At 33.7% G+C, this 26,005-nt stretch overlaps 3 protein-coding genes across 8 annotated transcripts; 2 read left to right on the forward strand and 1 right to left on the reverse strand.

Moving 5' to 3' along the window:
* The first annotated feature begins 1,761 nt into the window (after window positions 1-1,761).
* On the forward strand, window positions 1,762-7,171 carry LOC133873560 (uncharacterized). Its single transcript, XM_062311282.1, has 5 exons — window positions 1,762-2,310; window positions 2,953-3,088; window positions 3,180-3,917; window positions 5,376-5,577; window positions 6,987-7,171. The coding sequence occupies exons 1-5, from the start codon at window positions 2,222-2,224 to the stop codon at window positions 7,010-7,012; spliced, it is 1,191 nt and encodes a 396-aa protein (XP_062167266.1). The 5' UTR covers window positions 1,762-2,221; the 3' UTR covers window positions 7,013-7,171.
* A 1,146-nt stretch (window positions 7,172-8,317) lies between these two features.
* LOC133873143 (uncharacterized protein At5g03900, chloroplastic) lies at window positions 8,318-15,101 on the reverse strand. Its single transcript, XM_062310872.1, has 14 exons — window positions 14,543-15,101; window positions 14,209-14,316; window positions 14,003-14,109; window positions 13,816-13,899; window positions 13,167-13,239; window positions 13,006-13,071; window positions 12,419-12,508; window positions 11,988-12,053; window positions 11,536-11,678; window positions 11,367-11,453; window positions 11,204-11,267; window positions 10,215-10,358; window positions 9,096-9,259; window positions 8,318-8,769 (listed from the first exon to the last, which is right to left on the reverse strand). The coding sequence occupies exons 1-13, from the start codon at window positions 14,927-14,929 to the stop codon at window positions 9,116-9,118; spliced, it is 1,563 nt and encodes a 520-aa protein (XP_062166856.1). The 5' UTR covers window positions 14,930-15,101; the 3' UTR covers window positions 8,318-8,769; window positions 9,096-9,115.
* Window positions 15,102-16,832: 1,731 nt separating this feature from the next.
* LOC133874198 (disease resistance protein RPV1-like) lies at window positions 16,833-24,526 on the forward strand. Of its 6 annotated transcripts, none has more exons than XM_062312053.1 (6): window positions 16,833-16,981; window positions 18,547-19,047; window positions 20,290-21,385; window positions 21,878-22,153; window positions 22,244-23,254; window positions 23,346-24,526. In XM_062312053.1, the coding sequence occupies exons 1-6, from the start codon at window positions 16,929-16,931 to the stop codon at window positions 23,850-23,852; spliced, it is 3,444 nt and encodes a 1,147-aa protein (XP_062168037.1). In that variant the 5' UTR covers window positions 16,833-16,928; the 3' UTR covers window positions 23,853-24,526. The 6 variants fall into 6 exon arrangements, with proteins under 6 accessions (XP_062168037.1, XP_062168038.1, XP_062168041.1 ...); XM_062312054.1 differs by having other exon boundaries at window positions 16,842-16,981; window positions 18,437-19,047; XM_062312057.1 differs by having other exon boundaries at window positions 16,870-16,971; window positions 18,437-19,047.
* The last annotated feature ends 1,479 nt before the right edge of the window (window positions 24,527-26,005 follow it).

Raw genomic sequence — 26,005 nt, forward strand, 5'->3', positions numbered from 1 at the left:
TAATCGTCTCCCACAGACGGCGCCAAACTGTTGGTACAGTTTCCGGTATGGTGTGAATCTGCACGTTCCTTTGATGTTCTTCACGCTTCTTAATAACTCTGCAAAACAACAAAACCTAGGGACCCTTCCGGGGGTCCCGCTCCGATGCCTAAGTTAGCTTCTGTGAGAGAAATAATGCTCTATGCATAAACATTGAGACTTAGTTTATACCTGGGGTATGAGCTTATTTATAGGCATAGAGGTGAAGTCAAACCTGGATTAGGACTCCTACTCCTTGTTGATCTAGAACTGCTGTCAGAGTTCTAATTGGACTTTAATCCTTTATTAGACTTATAATTGGATATCTTCATAGACTTCCAATCTGATATCTTCTTAGACTTCTGATCTGATATCTTCTTAGACTTATGATATGATCATTATTCTTATCTGATCATTATTCTTATCTGTTTGGACCTTATTTGACCTTTGAATCTCCTCTTTGGATCGGGTTGAGTGGGATTTGTCCCCAACAAACATAAAGCATATTCTTTAGTTACAACTAATTCCCCCCTAACTAATATTATTCTGTTATCCAAATAAACCTACTGCTATTAACCCTCTATTTTATATCCCTTAAATTATATGATTTAAGGCCATAGTTGTATTTTTATAAATTTTTTGAGGGTATAACAAATATTTCCAAGTTTATCATTGAGGTAGATATTTTCTTCAAGCTTAATTTATTTATTTTTCAAATGAATTTCAACTTGTTCACAAGCTATTCAATTAAATTATTCATTCCAGGTATAAAGTAAATATCCCAATTTTTTTTTGGTAAATTCATACTAATTATTAGTTAATTAATTATTATTAAGATTTTATTATTTGAATAAATAGATAAATTAACTTAAATCTTAAGCAACCTAAAATCTGAGTCTATATGTTTGTCCTGTACCATGTGTATACATTCATTACACACACACATTTTTTTTTATATATATATATACACACATACCCACTAATATACACACAATTACTCATATATCTATATCAAGGCTTACTATTATAGTAATTAAGTTATATCTATTACAATACAAAGATATTATTATTTTTTAATTATATCTATATATATTTTTAAATCATTAACATGTTTTCATTACAAAGTTAAAAATAATAAAAACGAAGTTATACGAGTCTATATAAGCTGAGCCAAATTTATATCAATTTGACTCTTTTAATAATCAAGCATAATTTCCTGCTCACTATCAACTCATTTATTAAATGAGTCGAGCTCGTGTCGCGATTATTCAGACTGAGCTTGAACCTATTTATGAGCAGCTTTGATCGTTTACCACCTTAATCATAAAAAGGTTAATAAAAAGGACTAAAATATTAAAACTTTAGCTTACAAAATTTTAAAATCTAAAAGGAGATTGAAAATGGAGTGAAAGTTCAAAAGTAAGAGACTTTTTTTTTTTAAGCCGTCAATTAGCTCGTTTCAATTTTTTTTTCATTTGTTTTAAGAAGTATTTGATATTATTATTTTGTACATTTCTTATTCATATCCATATAAAAAATATGTAAATTTACCCTTGAATTTATAAATCTATACTAGAGTTTTACGTATTTAAAGATGAATTTGCCAAAAAAAAAAAAAAAAAAAAGGAAAAAAAAGAAAAGAAAAGTGCACGAATGATACCAAACCCAGGAAAAAATTATCAATGTTAATTATTTTGACGTGGCGTCGGTGGCGAGCCTTGATTAGTTCGGAAATTCAAAAAATGTGGTGAAATTGTCACATGATAAGTACTCTCTGTCCCTCCACCTCTGCTTTACCATCACCTGCAAAGCCTGAAAAATCCTTCCTTTTCGTCTCTATAACCCAAAACCCTAATCTATTTTCTGTTCCAACTCTCAACCATTTCTTCATAATTATTATTAGATTAAACTTCCTCAGTTCCACTGTATTTTACTTTCAATTCCATTTCTACCCATCAAGTATTTTTTGTTGTTGTTCTAATTAGCCTTTTTTTTTTTTTTTTTTTTTTTTTTTTTTTATTCAATACTCTATTCTCTAAACGATCTTTCAGTTCCATTTCTACCCATCAAGTATTTTTTGCTGTTGTTCTAATTAGCCTTTTTTAATTCAATACTCTATTCTCTAAACGATTCTAAGCTTTAATTTCGAGCATTTTCGTAAAATTATGTTATGCCATTCGCATAATTTTATTGCTTTTTGTGAATGTTGAAAAAAATGGGGTCGAGTTTGCACCAATGGGAATCGGACCCTCTGTTTTCGGCTGCAGAGGTCGTCCAAGACTCTGCTGACAGGTTAGTTTTTGGTTTTTCTGTACTCGTTTTTACAATTTTGGAAGTGTTTTCTTGCTTCTGGAAGCAAAAAAATTGCTTTTTGAAACGGTGTGCTGCGTGGGAAGAACTGGTTTTTGGTTTCTGGTTCTGTGCGGCAAAAGGGTGTTATGTTGGGCATTTGGGTAGTGGCAAGCTTTTGAGCTCAATTTCGTTGTAAAGGATGTAATGTTGATGGAATCTATGGAAATATAGGGAAATTTATATTTGCTTTGAGGCTTCATTTATATAATGTGGATATCAAAGCGTAAAGCTTGAGAAAAATTTCCTTTCCGCATCCATATGCGATTGATATGCTAATATTGTCACATTACGTAGTGGAAGTTAAATGATGATACATTGCTACTTGTTTTGATTGAAGTATAGTAGAAAGAATCTATATAAGAAGTTGCTTCATTAACAGTCCTTTGAAACTTTACCACCAGAAACTACTTTTTCTTCATGGTTGCTTCCTTAAACTGAAATTTGAAAACTTGTAGAAGTTACTTAATTCAACAAATAAGTATAGGCACTTCACATAATGTGTATGCATTAGATACTTACCTTTTCATACAATAGATTCATCTTCCTAGAATCTTACGTTATATTGATCCTTGGTTTGTTTAGGATGGAATCACTTTTCCGCCTTTTGTTGCATGAGCAAAGTCTTGTTCATGGTGAACATCCGGACTCAAAGCTACTTCTGTCAATTGATTATCATAGGCGTGATCTTGCAACAACCCTTGAAACAGCAAAATGGCAGGTAGTTATTAATGTTGACAGTCCACATCCTTTATTAATGTTGCTTTATTTTTGTTTTTTGTTTTTCTTATACTGGTTATATCTCTAATTAGTTGGAAGATTTTGAAAGAGCGGTCAGCTTATCTGTGACAGACAAGTCTCAAATGCGGGATGATATACTTTCCAGACACAAGCAGTTTGTCATAGCCATTAGGGAACAAATAATTTATGTGGAGAAAAGCTTGGAAGATGCTTCATTGGGAGATACCATGAGAAACACTGAGTGGGTTAACTTAAATGAACAAGACAGAGATGGGTTGGCATTGTTTCTTTCTGGGGGAAATCCCGCTGAAAGCTTCAATCATTATAATGTAGAAGACAGTACTATATTGAAAAGATTTCTTGACCCAACCACAGCATCTAGTTCAAAAGACACTGCTTCTGGGCTTGTTGAGCACAGCAGCAGAGAAATTGAAAACCTGAATATCAACGGGATTTCACATATTGACCACAACTTTGATTCCAGTATGGAGAATAACACGAGGACGGTGGGTTCTCATTTTACTTCAAGGTTGGGTTTTGAAGCACCAGACTGTCTTCAAGAGACCTCTTGTAACAGACACGGTGAAGATGAGAGTTGGGATCTGGAAGCTAATGAAGCCAAACCTAAAAGCTTCTTCCATGGGAACAAGTTGTATGGGTGGTGGAGCAGATTGAATGTGTTTCGTTTCTCAAATAATTTATGGACTGCATATGGGAGCACGGTCACTAGGAATTATACAAAGAGGTTAAAAGATGGAGAGGAGCAAAGGCATTCCCCGTCACACATTGATATGTCTCATAGTGCACAGGTAACTTTAACTAGACCATACTGATGCCGCAATGCATATAAACAGTTTTTACCAAATAAAGGAGTAATCAAACGTCTGGTAAAGCAGTGAACATGGTCCTGCTACTAGCGCTTTGGTCACAGTATAGCAAAGAAAATGCACAGTTTTATAGTTATTTAAAATATTGATGATGCAATTTTGTAGTTATTTAAAATAATTATGATATTTTGTGAATTTTTGCAGCAGTAAAATTTTCATAAATTGATTGAAAGGTGACGGATTAGGGTTACAAAGTGGTTATTATACCCTCTTATGTTATTAAAACATTCTTCTTGCTGTCTAGCCATCAATCGGCAAGGAGAGGAACATACAATCCTTCATGATTTTTCAATGCTGCTAAAGGATGCATATTATGTTGCTAATACTTTTGTGATGTAATAAAGTTTATTTAGAAGAGAAAATTAGTGTAGTCCTAGTACACATGAGGTATACTGGAGATATGCAAAAGAAAGAGAAAAAGAGAAAAATAAGGCTAACATCTTAGTCAAAAGACCATACATTAGATCATTATCACATTTTTTGGAGTGTGTCTGTGGGTGTTTTTTTTTTTTTTTTTTTAACATTATCCCCCCCGCTTGGAATGATCTATTTTTGGATATTCCGTGAAGTATGTATGCATGCATGTTTGTTCAAATTTTGTTTCTTACATTCTTTTGCATGCAGTTATGTTAGACGAAAAAAAGGTATAATTAAACCCCTTTGTGTTAATCAACTTGCAAGTTTCGCCTTTTCATTGTTGGATAATCAAGAAGATGCTAGTCAATAGCACTTCGACCAAATGGTATTTGCTCACGTTATAAATAAGAAGTGAAGGGTGAGGTCACGAGATCAATCCATGAGTGTGTGGGTTATACTCAACTAACAAAACAGGGGAAAAAAATAGGGAAGATGCCAGAGGTTCTAAGACCACATCAATTAGTATGTTCTCCAATTCTTTCTAGTATATAGGCTGGGAAGACTTAAGAGCAGAAGAAGACAGTGGGTGTGTTTGGTAAAGATTGTTGTGGTGAATTTGTTTGAGTAGTAGTAAGAAGTGATTGATGTGATATAGAGTAGAAATAATTTATATGGAAAAGTGAAAAAGTTTTGTTTTGTAGTGGATTTTTTTATTTAAATAGTAATAAAAAATGATTGATGTGATATAAAAAGTGAAAAAAGTTGGAATGTTTTGAAGTTGACTATTTTTGGTAGAAGTGAAAATAAGGGGAAGGATTGTTGTGTTCGTTATCAAACACACCCAGTATGTTGAACTGTACTCTTCTTTGTTTCAGTTGTGCCTGAACAGAGAATATTGCTCTACCATTTCTGGTTCAGCAGGATACTATGAATGAGATAGATTTATCTTTTGCGGATGGAAATGTCATGGTTTATCAAGCTTCATTACTTTTAGATGTTTATGGGTATTCATCTCTTTGACAGGGTCAGCATATAGGAATGAGCTTGGCTTCTGGATACAGCCGTTCCCGAGGAATGTACTTCAGTGTTTTGACAAAGGTTATGTACTTATGTTACTGGCTAGGGGCTTGTCGGGCAAGATATCAGAGATCTCCATACTATGTTCCAGTCAGTCGACATTCCATTAAATCGATATTGATAATACTACTTACAATCATTATTTTAGGTAAGCACATTGCTCTTAAACATTATTTTCTTCATTTTACTGCTCTACTTATTGCGCGTGTAAGCTATCAATCTATAATTAAATAAAATACAATTCTCTTTTGCCTAAAAAAGGTCTAGGGGGTGTTTGGCAAAGCATTTTTATTTTTGGTTTTTTTTGGAATAGTAATAAGAATTAATTGATGTGATATAAAGATGTAAAGAGTTTTGAATTTTTGTTAGAGAAAAGTGAAGAAAGTTGTTTGATAATGTGAAGAAAGAAGTTTGACTTTTTTTTTAGAGACAAATAAGAATTGATTGATTTGATATAAATGTGAAATGAGTTTTGAATTTTTGGTGAGAGAAAAGTGAAGAAAGTTGTTTGATAATGTGAATAAATGAGTGACTTTTTTTAGGGGAAAAGGAAAGGAAAAAAAAAGGTGGGTTGCCAAACAGGCTTTTTTTCATGCCTATGTTTTGTATGAAGTGTAATGCTAGAAACTACATGGCAGTCCCATAATGTTGACGTGACAGTTTTAACCAATTCTTAGATCAATTTGTGTTAAAAAAAAATAAATAAATAAAATTAAGGCTTTGTTAGAACTGCCATAACATTGTGAGATAAAAAAAAGTGGGTCGCCAAATAAGCTTTTTTTCATGCCTATTTTTTTGCATGAAGAGTAATGCTAGAAACTACATGGTAGTCCCATAATGTTGACGTGACAGTTCTAACCAATTCTTAAATCAGTTCGTGTTAAAAAAAAAAAAATTAAGGCTTTGTTAGAACTGCTGTAACATTGTGAGATAAAAAAAAAGTGGGTTGCCAAACAGGCGTTTTTTCGTGCCTATGTTTTGCATGAAGAGTAATGCTAGAAACTACATGGCAGTCCTATAATGTTTTTTTTGATAAGTAGTCCTATAATGTTGACGTGACAGTTCTAACTAATTCTTAGATCAGTTCGTGTTAAAAAAAAATAAAAATAAGGCTTTGTTAGAACTGCCATAACATTGTGAGATAAAAATGTGGTTTCTTACCTTATCTCTTTACATGAAATGTTTGTCCATGAAATCACTATATAAGTTCTAATGCTGTTTGTGTTCTATTACTCTCAAATGGTTTCTTTTTTATTGTGTCTATCCAAAAAGATTAAGCTTCTTCATCTCTCTATGCTCTTCTTACTATCTTGGTATTTTTGGCACCTCAAAATTCTATCCCTATCATCTTAATGTTACGTTATTGGACTTTATCATTTTGATATCATATTTCTTTTTTCACTTAAGCAAGTTGAACCTTGTGACGATTACAGTATTTTAGGAGATAAAAAATTATTGTGTCCATGACTATGCAGAAATATAACTGGTTTTCCTTTCTTTTAACAACCCATGGTAGAAACGAAACTAATCTTTGTTTAAATATGCTCTTTCATGCAGGTATTTTGGTCTCTCAAATAGCTTAGGACTCGTTTGGGTGTGTGATTTTTTTGTTTCATATTCTACTATTTTGTATTATATTCAAAATTGCGAATACCAAGAGAAATTGATTTTTGAAATTATGTTTGGATAGTTTAGAAAACCTGAGACAAAATTAGTAAAAGTTGGATAAAATTTGAGTAGAATTTGAATTCTAAAAAACAACCCAAACACGTTTTTGAAAAATAATGCCTTTAGAAGCTGTGTTTGTGGGTTCATTCCACAATCTATATACAGGTATGTCCTTGCAAAGATGTAGCAAGAGGGGGAACAATTGGTGCTAAGCTGCTAATCTCCCACTTCCCCACCATGTCTTGCCTGGGTGCAAATAGCTCTGTTGTAGAAATTTATTCAGCCACGGTCGTCAACTTGTACCATTCATTGATCACGCGATCCCCATCCTTTCTGCTAGAATTTTTTATTGCAGGAAACTACGTTTATGGTTTACCTCCCATAATTTACCATCCAATTTGTAATGTCTTCCCGATCTTTCAATTTGGTTAATGTATCATATTAATTTATCATTAGAGTTGCAATGTCTGACTTTTGCCCCTAAAATGACAAAAATATTATACATAAAGAAACAAAATAGGACAATTTAGAAAAACAAAAACAAAAAAAAAAAGGCAAAAAATTTAGACTATGGAAGTGCCTTTTTTTTTTTTTTTTTTTTTTTTTTTCTGAATTTTATGTCTTTTTAGTTTGTTTTTCTTTTGATTTATTTTTTTTTTCTCTTTCTAGTGCATGGTATTTTTGTAACCCTAATGTTAGATTAGTAGAGTATATTAATAAAATAAATGAAAAATTGAGTGGTAAATTAAAGAAAATAAATGTAGTTTTCTCTTTTATTGGCCCTGATTTGTTGATACAATACAATGGTTGCTTAGAAATTGTCTACGTGTTCAAGCTATGTATTTAGTAGGAAAGGTCTGTGGACTCGTCATTCCTCAACAGTAAATATCAGAAGATCCTCAACAAGTTAATCTTAGAAGATCCAGTCATGTCGTGTGTGTCACTACCCTTCCTAAGCACTGTCTTAGAAAGGAATTTTAAAAAGTTCAAAAAGTAAATTTGTACAGCATGGTCTCTTTGTTGAGAGGAATTCCGGTTCTCAAAAATACATGCAGACTTGAAGAAATGAGTAATACTACATGTTTTCTTTTTGTTCCCTCAAAATTAATGTGACTTTTAAAATCACCATTAAATTTATGATAGACTATTATTAGATTTTGATCAAATGGTAATTTTAAGAGCCACATCAATTTTGGAGAAACAAGAGAAAGACAAAAGAATGATATCTAACATTATTATGAAGAAATATGACTCTTAACAACTTCGCCTCCTCCCCCATTAAGGCTTGTGGAGGTCACTATTGCACATAATATACAAAGATTTAGTCACTTTTAAATAGCCAAAATAGGACAGTAATTTATAGACAAAAGCTCGTATATGTGGCCGGCTGCTGCATCGACATGAATGTAATGAAAACAAAAACAAAAACAACCATTCAATCATAAAGTCCTTTTTCTTCATTTGTATGTGGCAACTTGAGGCTAAAGTCCAGTGGAAACATTAAATCACAAGGCTTTGCTGTCCAAGCTGCGTACCTCGGGATCTTCTCATATTGAAATTTCTAGCAATAGGACCCGGCTTGCCAAGAGAAGATATCGGCTTGGAGGTTGCAGACTGAGATGAGACTCTAATGTTCTCAAAAAGAAAACACCGAGCTCAAGTCCCTGTTAAACTACACAAGCAAAAATGTAATAATTATTAAGTGGGAAAGCATCTTTTGATGATACTAACATTAGAGGGGCTCATTTGCTGGCAAAGTTTAGCAATTTCTTGATATAATTATCCCTTGTTTTTCAGAGCCCAATGTGCTGCTTCAAATTTAAATCTGGATAACAAAGCTAAGTAAAAAGTAAAGACAAATGGCTCGTACCTAACTACACAAAACCCAGGAACCAACAAGCACCTTAAGAGCATCTGCAATTTTTAATGGGGACTCATATCTCTCTCTCTCTCTGTGTTTTATATGTACTGAAGAAGGGTTAGAAAGGTGAACTTTACCAAGTTACAGTGGCCTCAACTCAATCTGACTTTTCTATCTCTCGAAATCTCTTATCCCATTCCTGGGCCTCAAAGTCTTGCTCAATTAAGTCCCTGTCAGTGCTGTAGACAATTCGATCCTGTCCTATGAATGTTCTCTGCGCCATGTCCCGAGCACTGAGGAGCTGAATAAGAGGATAAAGATCAAGTTAATTATGTATGTGAGGTATATTTATGCTGAACAAATTTTCAACATACACGAGCAAGTTCAATCATAAGAATGATGCAATGATACAAGGCTCAGACAGTGTCCTAAAGAACATAACTTAATACATAAGCCCTGATAAGATAAGATTGTGATTTATTAGATAAATTGAGAATTATTATTTTTTTTTTAAAAAAAAAAATTATAAAAATAGGATCAAAAGTAGGGGTCGGCACCAAACCAATTGGTTGGAAATGCCCCCTCCCCCCTTTTTCGACTTCCAACCTGATGTGGAAGTTGGAAGCCAAGTTTCTCTTCTGAGCTGACCCGCACCCCGGGGGGTTTTTGAGTTGACCCAACACCGAAATCTTTGGCTCCGAATTCGGGTTGGATATTGGTGCTGCAGGCTAATGCGACAATCCTTCGGCTGCCAAGGCTTGGCATCGCTGTCCTCATCTCCACTAAGTGGTCATGGCATATCGAGAAATCTGCCCTTGATTGGAGATGGGGAGAGAGAGAGAGAGAGGGGTGAGACTTGAGAAACTTGATCTCAGATCTGAGAACCCCTGCCCCCAGAAATACATCTACCAAGGACAACTATGTGTGCGGGTGCTTTTTTTTTTATTTTAATAAACTAAAGTCAGATCAGAGTTGGAGTCTTTCCAAACTGCCCATTTCTGACTCCTGACTCAACACGTTGAAAATCAGATGCTCTTCTGCCTACCAACCGACATGTGTTGGAACCCGAGTAATCAAGTTGGGTTGGGACGGTACTATCAGTTTTTTTGCACAAACCTAATCAAAAGTTGTATCACACTTATACTGATAACAGATGCATGTGACACTTTTTATTTTGTCACAAACATTATCCATATGACATGTTGGCAACATAAATAAATTCTCAACTTTTTCTAGATAAACTCTAATATACTTACCTTTCGCCTCAGTGAAAGATCAGGCAATTCAAGTGCTTGAGCACGCTGTTGCCTAGCTCGGTTTCTCTCTTCTATTTTAGCATTCCTATTGCGGATGAGGAACCACCGGATCAAAGGAATTGCAAAGAAAGAGCCAGCATAAATCTGCAGAGTTATTGCTCAAATGAATATATGCAAGCAAAGTTAAACCAACATTTGATAACGTTGCCTGAGACATTGAGGCTTCAATCTTATCTTTGTAGAGAATGAACAGTTCTTACCCAATAGAAAAAGAGTCTAAATTTTTTAAAAAGAATAATTCAATTTCAGAAGATACTTGAATATCAGTTCACCAGCAAACAAAAATACTTCAATTATTTTTCTCCATTGGTTTAAGAGTTTCATCCATGTGAGCAAGTGTAAACTCTCAGTTAACAGTTGATGAGGAGAACCACAGATTTTTCATTACTGGATGTGTCAAATTGGAACAAATGACAGATACAAAATAAAATAAAATAAAATAAAACCCTCTGATTCACAAGTACATCAGTAAGCCTGCATTGCAGGTTAACATGATTAAATGGAAATTTTAGATACCCAAGTCAGATATGGAAGTGTGTGATAACGCCACAAGGATACTTGTTAAAAATTTGACAAAGCACAACAGTTGCAAGGCATCAAACTTCAGATGCAAAAGTATTAAAAGTGATTAGAATAATTACTTGATATCAAGTGAATGTTGATTTAAAAAAATGTAATATGTATTTATGCACCAGAGAAGATAATTGATCAAGCACATTTCTCTTGTCCTAAAACTTGAGCCATAATTGGACCTTTCCCCTGAAAACATAATATAAGTCACCCTCTCACATGAGGCCAATAGATATCATTTGATTGTTGGGACGGCATAACCTTTAGCTAATAATATGACCAGAACCAGTCATCAAGAATTAAAAAATTGAACCGTAGAAAGCAGCTTATTAATTGGAAGTTTAGAAATCAAATAATACCTGAAGGAGAGGAAACATGTCAGTGACAAATTTAATTAACCCACTAGGTTTAACTGTCATTTCCCTTCAAATAAAAACGAGAAAAAAAAAAGAAAAAGTCAGAACATAGTAGCAACATATAGGGAAAACCACCGAGTAACAATTATTGATAAGAGAACCATACTTTAACATAGCTCCAAGAACAATGATACCAAATAGGTTAAGCCCGCCTAAACCAATCACCATTGCTGTTTCTGTAGTGCTAGTTTTACTGGGAAGGAAAATAAAATACCCATATCATGATTGAATTACAGATGAAATTTTACTACATAATAGGGGGAAAAATAAAGAACCTGAATTGCCATGTCCTCTCCTTGAAAAACTTTTCAATCCCTCCAACCCACTCAGTCCATCTTCTTCCCACATATTCCTTTTGTTTACTTCTTTGAGAAGAAGCTGTACGCTGTAGAGATGGAAAGCGATACAGAATATTTCCCTGCATTACAAGCAACTGACAAGTAAGTGCAAATGAAATATTTTTGTGCCACATATCATGATGTATGGAAATTTCAAAGGACGCATTATTGGCTGTAGGATCTGAGAGCAATGGCATATCAATGCTCTAGATAGTATAAAAATGATTAATAATACGTAATGACATAATTTCTTAAATTTGCAAAGGTGATCGATCAGTCCAAGTCACAATAACTGACATTCTTCAGACACATTTCTTATTACCACATATACCATCTGGAAGAGAGAACATAAATCATTGAATTTTAATCCAATAAACTGTTTAACATACCTCTTCATCTATTTCAGGCTGACCATCAAACCGCAAAAGAACAGGTAAGATATATGATTCATCATTCTGGAACCAAAAGGAAAAGAAAAAGAAAAAGGAAATAAGGTAAAATAAAAGAAACAGCACATTTGCAGCATAAGAGATGGATGACTAAAATAGTTTCAGCAAGTCTACTAGGATTTTAGTGATCGATTGAAAGGTCCAGGAATAAATAAATAAATAAAACTTCAATTATATATTTCTCAAAATTACAATTGCAGACAAAAGAAGGCACACTATTGATTTGTAGATGAGAGAGAGAGAGAGAGAGAGAGAGAGAGAGAGAGAGAGAGAGAATACTCTTTATGATGCAAGAACTACTCCAAATTTCAAGAGCACAGAGATAAACTTGGAATCCATGACAAACTAGATTACATCAAACATAAACTTACTGTAGTCCCCTCTGCAGTTTCTACATCAAGATATGGAGCAAGTTCTTCAGCTGTGACAACACCACCATTAGAGGTTATGTATTGCCCAATCTGCATATACATTTTCAGGAAAATGATTAAATTATTGCATTCCTCCTCCTTTTTCTTTTTTCATGATTCCTACCCTCCCATGTTGAGCTATAATTATCTCTTTCCTTGTTTCTTTTTTTCTTTTTCACTTTTTTTTTTTTTTTTACCACTCCTGCACCCAAAAGGCACCAAGCCATGACCCCATCCCCCAGCCCTTATTTATGGGGAGAGGACATTCCATTTGATCCAAAGACCATTCGCAGCTTCTTCTTCTTCTTATATATATATATATATTTGCTTCTTTGTTTACTATATATCAATCTAGTATTTACATAACGAAGTAAGGAGGTATTAAATATAGCTTAAGAGAGGAGGAAAAAGAGTAAAAAAGATAATATAATTTTGACAAGGTAGAAAACTAACAGAAAGTAAATAAAAAACAAACACACACAACAACTGATGAGCTGATGTAAAATGTTGAAAGCAACAGACCATTGAATTGAGTGCTAAGATATTACCAACTTCCATCTCTCCTCTTCAATTCCTTGATTTGGATCACCATCCCCAAACACGAATGAGAAGATCTAAAAGACAACCATTTATAAAGTGAACACATTTCCTCTTGTACCAAAAGTAGGAGATAGCTAGTGAAAAAAGAAAAATCCCTTCTACAACATACGGATTCAACGAAATTCATTTTGCCATCATCTTTTTCTATCTGTCGCCTCTTATAGTAATATGGATCCCAGTACCTTGATAAAATAAAAGCAGAAAGAGGTTACCTAAAGCTTCTTGCAAATTTCAAGAATTCAATTGCATAAATAATAGAAGAGGATGGAAATTGCCAAAAAGTAAATGCTCATCATTATCAGACAGAAGTATTATATATGAATGGCGTTATCCTCCACTAATATCAACCATATACTCCTAAAAAAGTATAATAGGTACAAACCATTTTATAACCAGTCTGCCACTAATAAAAAACAAACAAACGATCATCACATTTATCTTTCCCCAAATATACTTCAGCAACCACACATAGAAAAGACTAAACTTACATATGCATAAAAGACTAACACTCAAGCTCACCATTTTCCTATAGGATAATCATCAGAGAATACCTACACATAGAATGAGTGAATCTTGCAGTAATTTTTTTAAAACTTAAAGTTTCACTCTTTGCTTCAGTTTCCATTCCACAGATCAACTAGAACATTTAAAATCCACATTGCCCGTTGGCCAACCCATAGCCTTAAGAACTTAACGGTCTTCTGAACCATGTGCAGCATATAACACTTCCCAAAATTCTGACAGGATAGAATTATTACCAAAACAGGTCTAGTGGATTGATGTAAAAGCTGAATCCCGAATCATATGCTCTACCTCCACGTCTTCCACGACTATCCTCCTCACTGTCACCAAGCATCCCATTATCAATGTCTTCATATTACAAAGGGTGTGTTATAAAGATAATAAGATATGTGAGGATTTTAATATTAGAAGGCTAAAGATTACCTTCTACTACCAGAAACAAGAACAGCAATAATTGTGGTATAAACAAGAATAATTGAAGCAACCAGTGCAGTACCGAAGGAAACCCTCACTAAATACTCAGCTGTAGCCTGTCAAGTCAAATTAACACCAAGCAAAAGTTATAATACAAAAACCACTACTTCCTAGGACACCGAATGAATCTCAACACAAGTAACAAGAATCAAGACCTTTGTCTTCTCAATCACAGGCTCAACTTTGAATCTAAATGACTTGGCCGCAAGCTTCACTCGATAATCTTTGGGAAAAACATACAGAACATCACCTTCGTCCGAAACCTGTTGGAGACCATCTTGAAAAACAATTGCACTCACGAAATCAAGAACTTCAAGCACCAACAACACTCAAAAACTATAACTAACGAAAACAAATTCACCATTCCCTCTCAAATTGTACATATACAATAATACACTTTCAACATTAAAAGAGAACAATTAGCACACTCAAAATTCACTACAAAAGTGCACAAACAAAGTTCCCACGCCCACACATGTATGTATGTACCTCCAAGAAGCCATTGGTGTCAGCAGCAAGAGCTTGCAAGGCCTTCTGAGCTTCATTCAACTTGAGGCCGGCTCTGCTCGCCACGTCGCCAATGGTGACCCTCCCTCCGCACGTGTCCACGGCCTCCATGGCTCGGTTCCTGACATCCGAGGGCAATTTATCGCTCTCCACCGAACCTCCGGGCCTGATCGCTGAAGCGATGTCCACGCTCGCTCTCACGGCCCGTATCAAAACCCTAGGGTCGCGAACTTTCCCTGCGGTCCCCCTGAAAGAAATCGGTGCTTGGATGGAAGGAAAGGGGTTGGGATGTTTGGGGAAAATGGAGGGCCTGGGGTGGAGGCGACAACAAGCCGGTGATACAGTGAAGCATGTGGAAATACAGGCCATCGAACCCTTTTTTTTTTTTGTTCAAGTTTTGGCCATGGAAGAGTAGAGTAGTGTGTACACTGCAGTCGTATCTCTGGGCGAGTGGCTCAGAATGGGAGCTTTGGATTTTTTTTTTCGAAACTTTCAGCTATTCTTTTTTATTTTTGTTGTTTTTGACCTTTTGGGTCTCGATCTGAGAGATACCCCTCACGATTCACCTATTTGCTCTATATTTATGTGTGATTCAGAACCACCCCATTTTGCCTACGTTAACTGTTGTGCACCAAGCTTTTTTTCTTCGTAAAAAGTCTGACCACAACAAAATGGACAAAAATGAAGAGAAAAGAAAGGTTTCCAATACTTCATTTCCTAAATTTTTTCAGATCTATAGTTTTTCTCGTAAAATAATAACAATACATATCGGCCCTTGATTATTTTTTTAACTGTGATTAATAGACACGGCTACGTCAACTTAATAAGATACAGATTGAAAAAAAATGTAGTATATAACATTATTTTTTTCTTTTATCAATCAGTTCTAATTTAATAAATAGGAATCTCATATTTTTTAAATTATTTTCATTCACATTGAAGTTGAATATGGTATTCAAATTGTTTTTTATTCAATCTAAATGAATCAATATAAAAAGAGAAAATTTCTTATGATTAAAGCCCCATCAACCGCTCCAAGTTACATGAAAATGTGTATTGGACAACCATTGGATTCGTCTACCCGTCTTTCCCACATCAGGTTTTGCCTTAAAAGGACCTTGGGCTGGCTACTTTAAATCACGTCCCCGAAGGCTTTCCTTCTTTCTCAATCTCGTTATATTCACCATCTGCTTCACATGGCAAAAATAGAGACATCAAAATGGGCATTTCCTCTTGCAGCACCAACTCTATGGTGCGATAACATTGGAGTTACATATATAACTGTCAATCCCATGTGTCAAAAGATAACTAAATACATAGATAGATTACCCCTTTGTGAGGGACAAAGTTGCATCTCGGGCTAAGAATCAGTTTGGCCAATATATTCACAAAGAGTAATGCTAGAAGAAAGACTTATGTTCTTATTGTATATGATTTTAAAAGTCACATCAATTTTAAGATGATACAAGAAAAATATTGATCTTTTTTATAACATTACCCTTTATATATTGTAAGGTATAATGCGATAATTTTATAAGAGGCCTTTTTATATATGTAAATATTATTTTTTTTTATTTATTTAGTTTTTTTTTTGTTGGCTTTGAAGACTCAATGTTATATTGCTAGTACTAAATTTGTCTAGATTCAATTAAATGCTTTTATTCTTCTATTTTAAAAAATTTTCATATCCAATACATATTTGTGGCATACATTTTTAATTAAAAATATTTGTAAATAAAAAAAAAAATATGAAAGAATAATTGGACCTGACTTATCAAATAACAAGATCATTTCAGACTTTTGACCTGTATAATAATAAAAAAAAAGTTTCCGTAATAATTAACAATTAGTAACTAATTATACAACGTATAATATCCTTTTATATGTCTAATATTAATTTATTAATTTAAGTTTGTATTGAAAAAAATACATAATACTATTTTGTAAAAAACAAAAGAGTAAGAGGGTTAGACACATTTCGAACATAACCGTGCTGGTCCAAGTCACATGCAATAACGAAAGGAAAATGCTGAAAATATTCTTAATGCACAATAAGTACATTACCTCAAATTACATTAGGTAATTCCTATACTGAAATGCAAAAAACAAAACAAAGACTCAATTTAAAATAATTTTGTTTTTTTATTTTTTATTTTAAAAAAAAGAAGAAAAAGCCAAACAAAGAAAAAGTGTGGCTGTGGTGCAACCATATTTTCGTGTCTTTCGTGTTTATCTTTGACAAGTAGAAAGTTTGAAATGACAATCCATCATGACTAAAATAAAAAAAAAATAAAACAAAAGAAGAAGAAGAAGAAGAAGAAGAGTACACGTACTCGTGTCAGACACAAATGAAAGTGAGAACTGGTTGATGCGACTCGACTCTGGGAGCTTGCTGAAGGGAGAGGCCGGAGGTGAGAACTGGTTAGTGCTTCCCTGCTTATGCGCTTTCCTTTCTAGCTGTTGGAGGAAATTGCAATGCATTTTAAGGAGTGATTTTGGTAATTTATTGGAGAGATTGTTTAAAGAGAAAGATTTGCTTTTTTTTTTTTTAAAAAAAAAATATGATTTGTGCTCTTGGTTCTTGTGGGTTTATTTTTCTACGTGGTGTTTTAGAGTCTCTTACAGGATTTTTTTTTTTTTTTTTTTTTTTTTTTTTTAACAAAATCGTTGTGTTGGTAGGCAATATTTAACAGTTGGTTTTCCTACGAGGGAGTTGTAGAGTCTATCAAATTAAATGAGAGATAAACCACTTTTTGAAAAAATAAAAAATACAAATCATTGTGTTCATGAGACTTAGGTTGATTTTTTCATGGGAATTCCAAATGAGAGAATCAGAGATGCACCTTCTTTTTTTTTTTTTTTTTGCTCATAGTCGTAGTGTAAGTCGGCCTTATTATTATTAATTATTATTTTTTATCTACTATGACCAATATTTTTATTGGGGGCTTCTTCACTTAGAGGGGTCTTCTTCCCCGGGGGCGTAGACCATTTCCATGGATTATCTATTTTCACCTTTAGGCTAAAATAAATAATAAAAACCTCAAAAACCCACTCCATTAGATTATCTAAATAAAAGCTAGAAAATCGAGTTGCACTATTCACATATTTAAAATTATTTAATTGTTTTTCTTTTGCCTTTTTCTTTTACATTTTATCCTCTTTTACAATTAAAAGAATATTTAATTGTAAAAATGCTTATTTTAATAAAATAGAAGAAAATATTGATAATCGGAAGAAGGATACCTTTTAGTCCTCATTAGTTAAACTAGATAAAATGAGTTTTGATTAGTTATTTTAGATTGAAATATACATAATCGGATGTGAATGCTCTTAGGCAACTGCCTAAGCCGCCTAGGGAAAGAGCCGGCCCTGCTCCGTCTCTCTCTTATTCAGCTAGTAGAGAGCGCGTGAGAAGGCAAATATGCATTCAAAAGGAAATTGAAATTGCTAAAGCAAGCAAATTATCGAAATTCAAAGTTTTCTGACAGAAACCGATACAAATAAGAGAAATGCATATAGGTTTCAACTCTATCCGTTGTTTGGTTCCTGCGAAACTGAATGATAAGAAAGTATATCATAGTAAAGTCTTGAGTCCGTTCCTGGAAAATGAAAATCTCAACTCAACTAAACTAGATAATTTTATATCTCTAAGTCACCAGGAGTTTCCAGTCCTCTCAGTTAGTATAGAAATCACAATATATATATTTTTTTCTTCATATTTTTCAATTTATTATGGCACCTAGAAAAACGGAAATAAGCTGTTGACTTTCATTCATTTTCTCAGCAACCAAACAGAGCCTAAATGTAAAGTAATTCACAATCCAATTTTCATTCTGCAACTTCATATCTCAAAATTTCTCTCTTCTGAAAATGCAGCAGAAACTACGAAGGTTCGTAGAGGTGTAATTTATCCTAATTAGTTTCATACATTGGAGAAGGTACCGTTGGGAACTTGCCAAGTAGTAATCACTCATACATGCATGCAGGATGACTTCTTCCATGACCTTCCGAGGAATCTCATCATCTACTTATGTCACTCGTCCATGGACTTATGATGTATTCTTGAGTTTTGGAGGCGCATATACTCGCAATAATTTTATTGCCCATCTGTACTACGCTTTGGATTCAAAGGGAATTAACACATTCATGGACGCTGAGCTTAGAAGAGGAGATGAAATTTCACCAGCAGTTATCAAAGCCATTGAAATGTCAAGGATTTCAATCATTGTTCTCTCTAAAAACTATGCATCATCCCCTTCCTGCTTGGACGAGCTGATGAAGATCCTAGAGTGCAGGAAAACAAAGAAACAATTGGTTCTACCAATATTTTACAACATAGATCCATCAGATGTACGACACCAGATAAAGAGTGTTGGAGAAGCGTTGGCTAAACTTGAAGACATTGTCAAGGATGATACGAAGATGCAGATGTGGAAGACAGCCTTAACAGAAGTGGCCAAATTGTCTGGGTGGCATTTAGGGGACGGGTACTTCTAACCACTCTTGTGCCTTCATCAAGAATTTTTTCTTATTCTGATCATAATACATCCTTATATAGTTATATATATATGTATGTGTGTGTATTTTTATATATTCAATTTTGGACTAGAGAGCGAGAAGTTACAGAGATTAGGGGAAAAACTGAGAGAAAACCTTTATCTGTGGAGGGATGTTTCCTGTCTGTCCTTCACCTCCACCTTGGACCACTAAATTTTTTTTTTTCTTTTTGGGTTTTTTGTTTTTCCTTTTATCCCTGTATGTTTTGTTATTCTTTGTGTCATTATTTTGGGTAACTATGTTAATTCAGTCAATTAAAACACAATTTTAGTTTAAGAATATTTTAAGCTGCCTAAATTTGAGGATTTAGTATCACCCAAAATTATTTGATATTTATGATTCTTTTCGGTGTTGAATTTCATGAAATTCATACTGAAATTAGAAGCACTTAATACATTACTAACACGCTAATTTCTATCCCTAAAAAACCACACTAATTTCTTCATAAAGTTTAGTAGATAATGGAATAAATTAATCCCAATTTGAGTAAAAAATAAAATATCTAAATTGTTCTTTTGTGGAATAACTCAACTATTTCAGTCTTTCCCTGTACTAGTCTACACCAAAAACACTTAAAATACAAGAACAAAGTAATTTACTAGCTTTGGCTTTGGCAGAATCCTAGCCCTTTCAATGTTTGCTCATGCAAAACATAGAGAATATTATATATATATATATATATATATATATATATAGAGAGAGAGAGAGAGAGAGAGAGAGAGAGAGAGAGCCATGTGTGGAGTTGTTTTGCATGTAGGCTAATCATAGCGTAGAGGAATGGCGGTGCTAGGTTGGTGGTTGTGGTGGTCGGCCTCCATGGTCAAGATTTTAAGCCATGAGTGGTTAGGGGTAATAATATCATTTAAAAAATAGGGAAAATCAAAATTACTCTTCATTTATTTCATCTATATCCATAATTACATTCTTCTACATCTCCATCTCGTATTTCATTACAATTCGGAAATTCAAAAGAGAAAAAAGAAAAAAGAAAAAAGAAAAAAGAAAAAAGAAAAAAGAAAAAGACCAGCACGCTTCACTACCATTGTCATTTGTTAGAAAGAAAAAAAAATGGTAAATAGATCACCTTCCTATGTCTTTTCATGTGAAAAGTCCAACTCGTTATCTTCTTTTTATTTCTTTTTTTTTTTTTTAAATATATTTTGCATTGGCAGGAATGGATCTAAATTTGTCAACCAAATTGCTCAAGAGGTCTCAAGAACAATAAATCGTACATACTTATATGTTGCCAAGCATCCAGTTGGAATAGAGTCTCGTGTAGAAGACATCAATGTCCTTTTAAGTATTGGGATGACTGAGATACGCATGGTAGGGATCTTTGGAGTTGGTGGAATTGGTAAGACAACTATTGCCAAAGCGATCTATAACTTGATTGCTTATCAGTTTGAATATAGTTGTTTTCTTGCAAACGTTAGAGAAACTTCAATGCAAGAGTGTGGTATAATACAATTGCAAGAGAAACTTCTTTTTGAATTCCTAGGAATCTCTTTGAAGGTTGGCAATGTTCATCGAGGAATCAATGTGATAAAGGAGAGGCTTTGTTGTAAAAGGGTTCTTTTAGTTCTTGATGATGTGGATCAAATAGTCCAATTAGAAACATTAGCTGGAGGATGTGATTGGTTCGGTTTAGGAAGTAGAATCATCATAACGACAAGAGATAAACATTTACTAACTAAGCATAAAGTTGATTTAACATATAAGGTGAAGAAATTGGATCACAATGAAGCTCTTCAGCTCTTTAGTTGGAACGCCTTCAAAAGTGACAAACCTAAAGACGATTTTGTGGAACTCACAAAACATGCAATACGTTATGCTGGGGGTCTTCCACTAGCTTTAACAGTACTAGGTTCGGATCTATATGGTAGAGATATACATCATTGGAAAAGTGCATTGGAAAAATATAAAAGAATTCCTGAGAAAAATATTCAAGAAAAACTTAAAATAAGTTATGATGGATTGGATGAAAGTGAGAAGAATATTTTCCTTGACCTTGCATGTTTCTTCAAAGGAGAGCATGTAGAATATGTCATTAAAATACTAGACAGTTGTGGATTCTTTCCATATATTGGTATCACTGTGCTTATGGACAAGTCTCTCATAACTATTGATGAGAGTAACGCGTTAGTGATGCATGACTTGCTACAAGAAATGGGTAGAGAAATTGTTCGCCAAGAATCACCCAAAGAACCTGGCAAACGCAGTAGATTGTGGTTTCATGAAGATGTTCGTTATGTACTAGAAGAAAATATGGTAAGAGTGACATCAAAAAGCTTTTCTAATTTTATTTTTGTAAAAATAGATGAACAGATGCACACAAAACACACACGCATACATACATATTTATATATCATCCATCGATTGTAAGTAGACTGCTTTTGATGAAGGAAAATAAATAAAATCATCATACCCAATTTCCTTTTACCCTATTCAAAGATAGATATAGTTTTTATGAGAATCTTGCCTTTTCTTTTATGAATGGCTAAGAGTAATACATCATTGACATTTTGAATATGATCACTTAATTTGGGACATTCCAATAATAAAAACAAATCACCCATTTTGAAAATCTCAAAAAGAAGAAAAGCAACATACAAAGCCAGACAAATGGAATATAAGTTTGTTTCCTTTTCACAAAGTAATATATATATATATAACAAAACTATAATTCTAGCTAGCTAAACGTAGAATATGGAGAACTTTATTCTATGATTTTGGTACCACACTTATGCATTGTCTTACTAGGAAACAAACAAAGTTGAAGGCATATTGGTAGAGTTGCCTGAAGAAGACTTGATACATTTGAGTTCTAAAGCCTTCATGAAGATGAAAAGTCTCAGACTATTTATAAATCGCAATGCACGCTTTTCTGGAGGACCTAGTCATCTTTGTAATGAATTAAGATTGCTTGATTGGTCTAAATATCCTTTACAATCTTTGCCATCCAATTTTCATGGAAAGAAACTCGTTGCTTTTAGAATGTGTCATAGCCTCTTCAAGGAATTTGGGAAGGAATTAAAGGTACAATTGTTATTTTCATCATTTCTTTTTTTAAGCTATGTTGTAAACTTCCTGCAGGCTAATATATTTCTTTTTTTCTTTTCTCTACAGAATTTCCAAAACTTGACAGTTATGGATTTTTCTGATTGTCAATTCCTAACGAAAATCCCGGATCTATCAAGAAACCCAAATTTAGAGGACTTGAATCTTGATAATTGTACAAGTTTAGTTGAGGTTCATGATTCTATTGGATTACTTGATAAGCTTGCTTATTTAGATCTTGGTGGATGCTCCAACCTAAAGAGTTTTCCGAGAAGCCTCAAGTTGAGATCTCTTGAAGAGCTAAACCTTCGAGGTTGCTCAAGTCTTCAGAGCTTTCCTGAAATTGAGTGTAAAATGGAATGTTTAACAAATATTAGATTAGACTACACTGCTATAAAAGAATTGCCTTCATCCATTGGAAACCTCACTGGGCTTCACCATTTATATCTAGAAGGGTGCAAAAACCTTATGCACCTCCCAAGTAGCATTTTTCAGTTGCAACATCTAGAGACTCTTCTTCTCAAAGATTGTTTAGAAGTTGTTGAGCTTCCAAAGATGGTGAGGGATGAAAAACAATCCATGCCATCTACTCTGTCTACTAGGGAATATGAAATTTCGTCAAGTGTGGAATTACTCCCATTATCGCCTCAAATGAATTCAAGCATTTCTAATGATAATTGTTCTTCAATAGCATTTCCATCACTGCGAGATTTGAATCTTGAAAATTGTCCCCTATTAAAATCAGATTTCCTTACGATGCTTAATTGTTTGTCCGCCTTGAGACAGCTAGATCTATCCAGGACTGATATTGTTAGTCTTCCTGCATGCATAAATAGATTTGTTAGATTGCGGCGCCTTCGATTGGAGGATTGCAAGCAACTTAAAGAAATTCTAGAACTTCCGCCAAATGTAGAAAATGTACATGCTAGTGGATGCATGACATTGGAAAGTTTTCCAAAAGTATCAGAAAAAATTCAATTCGATACATGTGACTTACAAGCTCCAAGATGGATTGACTTGTCCGAATGTTATAAAATGCTTGTGAATATAGGGAATCATGTGGCAAAACCTTTGTTGGCGGTATATCTCTCTCTCTCTCTCTCTGTGTTTGTTTGTGCCTTGGTTAATTTGTAGGTTGTATTGCTGAAAAATTATCATATTCTTTTAACAGGGATATCTTAAGCAGCAAGAATTTGGCATTATATTTCCAGGAAATAGGATTCCAGACTGGTTCAACCATCATAAGGAGACTTCAAATAGTATTTCATGTGAAATAGATATTAACGGGCTCTTGCATTCAGATGAGATCAGAGGGATTGCTATATCTGCTGTTATTGGACCCATTCTTGCTGTAACCTTAGAAGTACTCCTTCCTTTTGTTGGTGTTAAGATCTTTGGTAATGGTGTCCAACTGTCTACTGGAAAAAGATTAGTTGATCCAATGGGCTCACAGCATGTATGGCTGGAGTACTTCATTCTAGAATCTGCCGGGTTAAAGTGGGACAATCTGCGAGTTGAGTTTCACAGTAATTCAGAATCAGTGTTCTTTACAAGTTGTGGAGCCCATCTGGTACACAAGCCTGGAGATAATGCGAAAGATCATGATCCAGGAATGCTCCATGAGGTTGGTGATGTCCATTTGGGTCCTCGCAAATTGAAGAAATTGAAAATTCAATAGACGTAATGGATGGTACTCGCAACTCGGAATCCAATTCGTACCCACAACAGAAGAGGCCTTCTTCAACCTTGGGCATCGGAATTTCAGATTTGGAGGAGGATACACTACTCGGTGAGTCACAACTAAACCAATCAAATCACTCCCAACACTAAAACCTGCCAGTTTTTCTTAGCTAAAGGACCGTGTAAACGAACAAAGAATGGTTTTGGAAAATTAGCATGGCTTCCACGTTTTGCATAGAGCCTTTGCTATTGTATTAATAGAAGTATTATGATGATGTATAGTTTCATAAGGATTAGCGCTGCTGTTGTGTAGAAGATAAAAAAATCTGAATTCTTTTTCAATCATATTGTTACAAGATACAATTGAAGATGAAATCCAATACTATCTCAAGCGGCTGAGAGATCGTAAAAATTGGGGAAAGAAAAGAAAAAGAGTAAAAATCTTACGTTCCAGCTGCTTGTTTCTTGTGGCTTTTGGTTTGTAATTTCTCTTGTTTCCCTGTCATGTTGACAGATTGTTTTGTTTGTAGCCTGGTTTTCCAGCTTGTTTTGTTGGGTTTGTTGGAGGAGTTTTAGAGCTTGTTTGCTCTTGTGTTTCTGTTTTGTGGTTTCTGGAGTTTGTACAGTTGATTTGATTTCAATATAGTTCAGTTATTCATCCAAAAAAAAAAAAAAAAAAGGAAAAAATATTTAATCTTTAGGTTTTATTTTATTTGAATTTAGTCATTGAGTTTCTAATATTAAAAATATGATCCTTAGATTTTGCATAAATTTTAAAAAGGCCCATCTGTCACTTTTTTTTTTTTTTTTTTTTCCTCAAGATTAATAATTTATCATATTTCATGTGTGTCTCAATTGACATATCAATACCTAATAAAAGGGGTTGGGATGTTCGGGGAAAATGGAGGGCCTGGGGTGGAGGCCACAACAAGCCGGTGATACGGCGAAGCATGCGGAAATAGAGGCCATCGAACCTTTTTTTGGTTCAAGTTTTGGCCATGGAAGAGTAGAGTAGGGTACTCTGCACTCTGCAGTCGTATCTCTTGGCGAATGGCTCAGAATGGGAGCTTTGGATTTTTTTTTTCGAAATTTTCTTTTGTTCTTTTCTTTTTGTTGTTTTTGGCTCTTTTTTTTTCCTCATTTCTTTCTCACACAAATTAGTCTTAGCACAACCCTGTTACAAAAAGGCAAAATTTTAAAAATATGACAATTAGGATAAGACAAATATTCATAAATATGACCGTTAGAAAAAGACAAAATTTTAAAAATATGACCGTTAGAATAAAACAAATATTCAAAATTATAACCGTTAGGAAAAGATAAATATTCAAAAAAGATTAAATAAAGAATGAATAAAGAAATCTGAAAAAGTATTATTTAAATGATATAATGATAGTGAATAGTTAAAATAGTGAGGCTGCAGAGAGTGCTTGTCAGTTTTGCTGTTTTAGATAGAAAAAAAAGAAAAAAAAAATGCTTGAACTATATATATATTAATAGGTCAGTCTATAATCTATATAGTACTGTCACATGATTTACAATCAAATATAATTGTTTTGTAGTTAAGTGATAAGTACTATGAAAGCTACCATATTAGTTTGGAAGAAATTGCAGTAAAAATTATATTACACTTGCTAACATTGTTCATATCAATTTTATTTCATTTGTATTATAGGTTTCAAATAGTTCATTTCGTAAATTTTCTCATAAAATAATGCTACTTAATTACTACTACATATCAACCATTGATTTTTATTTTTATTTTTTTTTTAAAAAAAACCTGTGATTAATAGACACGGCCATATCAACCTAATAAGATATAGATGAAATGAAAGTGTAGTATGTAACATTGTTGTTTCTCCTATCAATTATTTCTAGTTTAATAAATGAGAATCTCATATTTTTATGATTGTGAATTTATACTTCTCCTTTTAAATTATTTTTATTCACATTGAAGTTGAATATGTTATTCAACTTGTTTTTTTTTTTTTTTTTTTTTTTTTCAATCTAAATGAATCAATATAAAAGGATAAAATTTCTTACGATACACATACAACTCTTTTATAATTATTTTATAATTTGTTAAAGCCACATCAACCACTCGAAGTAACATGAAAAATGTGTATTACTCAAAGTTACATGAAAAATGTG

Source organism: Alnus glutinosa, chromosome 7 (assembly GCF_958979055.1).
Source record: "Alnus glutinosa chromosome 7, dhAlnGlut1.1, whole genome shotgun sequence".
Classification (NCBI taxonomy): Eukaryota; Viridiplantae; Streptophyta; class Magnoliopsida; order Fagales; family Betulaceae; genus Alnus; species Alnus glutinosa.

What these genes read in the sequence shown, in the direction of transcription:
- LOC133873143 (XM_062310872.1), bottom strand. Translation starts at nt 14,929, where the DNA reads ATGGCCTGTATTTCCACATGCTTCACTGTATCACCGGCTTGTTGTCGC. An exon ending in AGCCTGAAATAGATGAAGAG is followed by an intron (nt 11,679 to 11,987) that starts GTATGTTAAACA and finishes CTTGTAATGCAG; the next exon opens with GGAAATATTCTGTATCGCTT. An exon ending in ACATGTTTCCTCTCCTTCAG is followed by an intron (nt 10,359 to 11,203) that starts GTATTATTTGAT and finishes ATAACTCTGCAG; the next exon opens with ATTTATGCTGGCTCTTTCTT.
- LOC133873560 (XM_062311282.1), top strand. Translation starts at nt 2,222, where the DNA reads ATGTTGAAAAAAATGGGGTCGAGTTTGCACCAATGGGAATCGGACCCT. An exon ending in TTGAAACAGCAAAATGGCAG is followed by an intron (nt 3,089 to 3,179) that starts GTAGTTATTAAT and finishes ATCTCTAATTAG; the next exon opens with TTGGAAGATTTTGAAAGAGC. An exon ending in ATATGTCTCATAGTGCACAG is followed by an intron (nt 3,918 to 5,375) that starts GTAACTTTAACT and finishes TCTCTTTGACAG; the next exon opens with GGTCAGCATATAGGAATGAG.
- LOC133874198 (XM_062312053.1), top strand. Translation starts at nt 16,929, where the DNA reads ATGCGACTCGACTCTGGGAGCTTGCTGAAGGGAGAGGCCGGAGGTGAG. An exon ending in ATGTACTAGAAGAAAATATG is followed by an intron (nt 21,386 to 21,877) that starts GTAAGAGTGACA and finishes TTGTCTTACTAG; the next exon opens with GAAACAAACAAAGTTGAAGG. An exon ending in AATTTGGGAAGGAATTAAAG is followed by an intron (nt 22,154 to 22,243) that starts GTACAATTGTTA and finishes TTTTCTCTACAG; the next exon opens with AATTTCCAAAACTTGACAGT.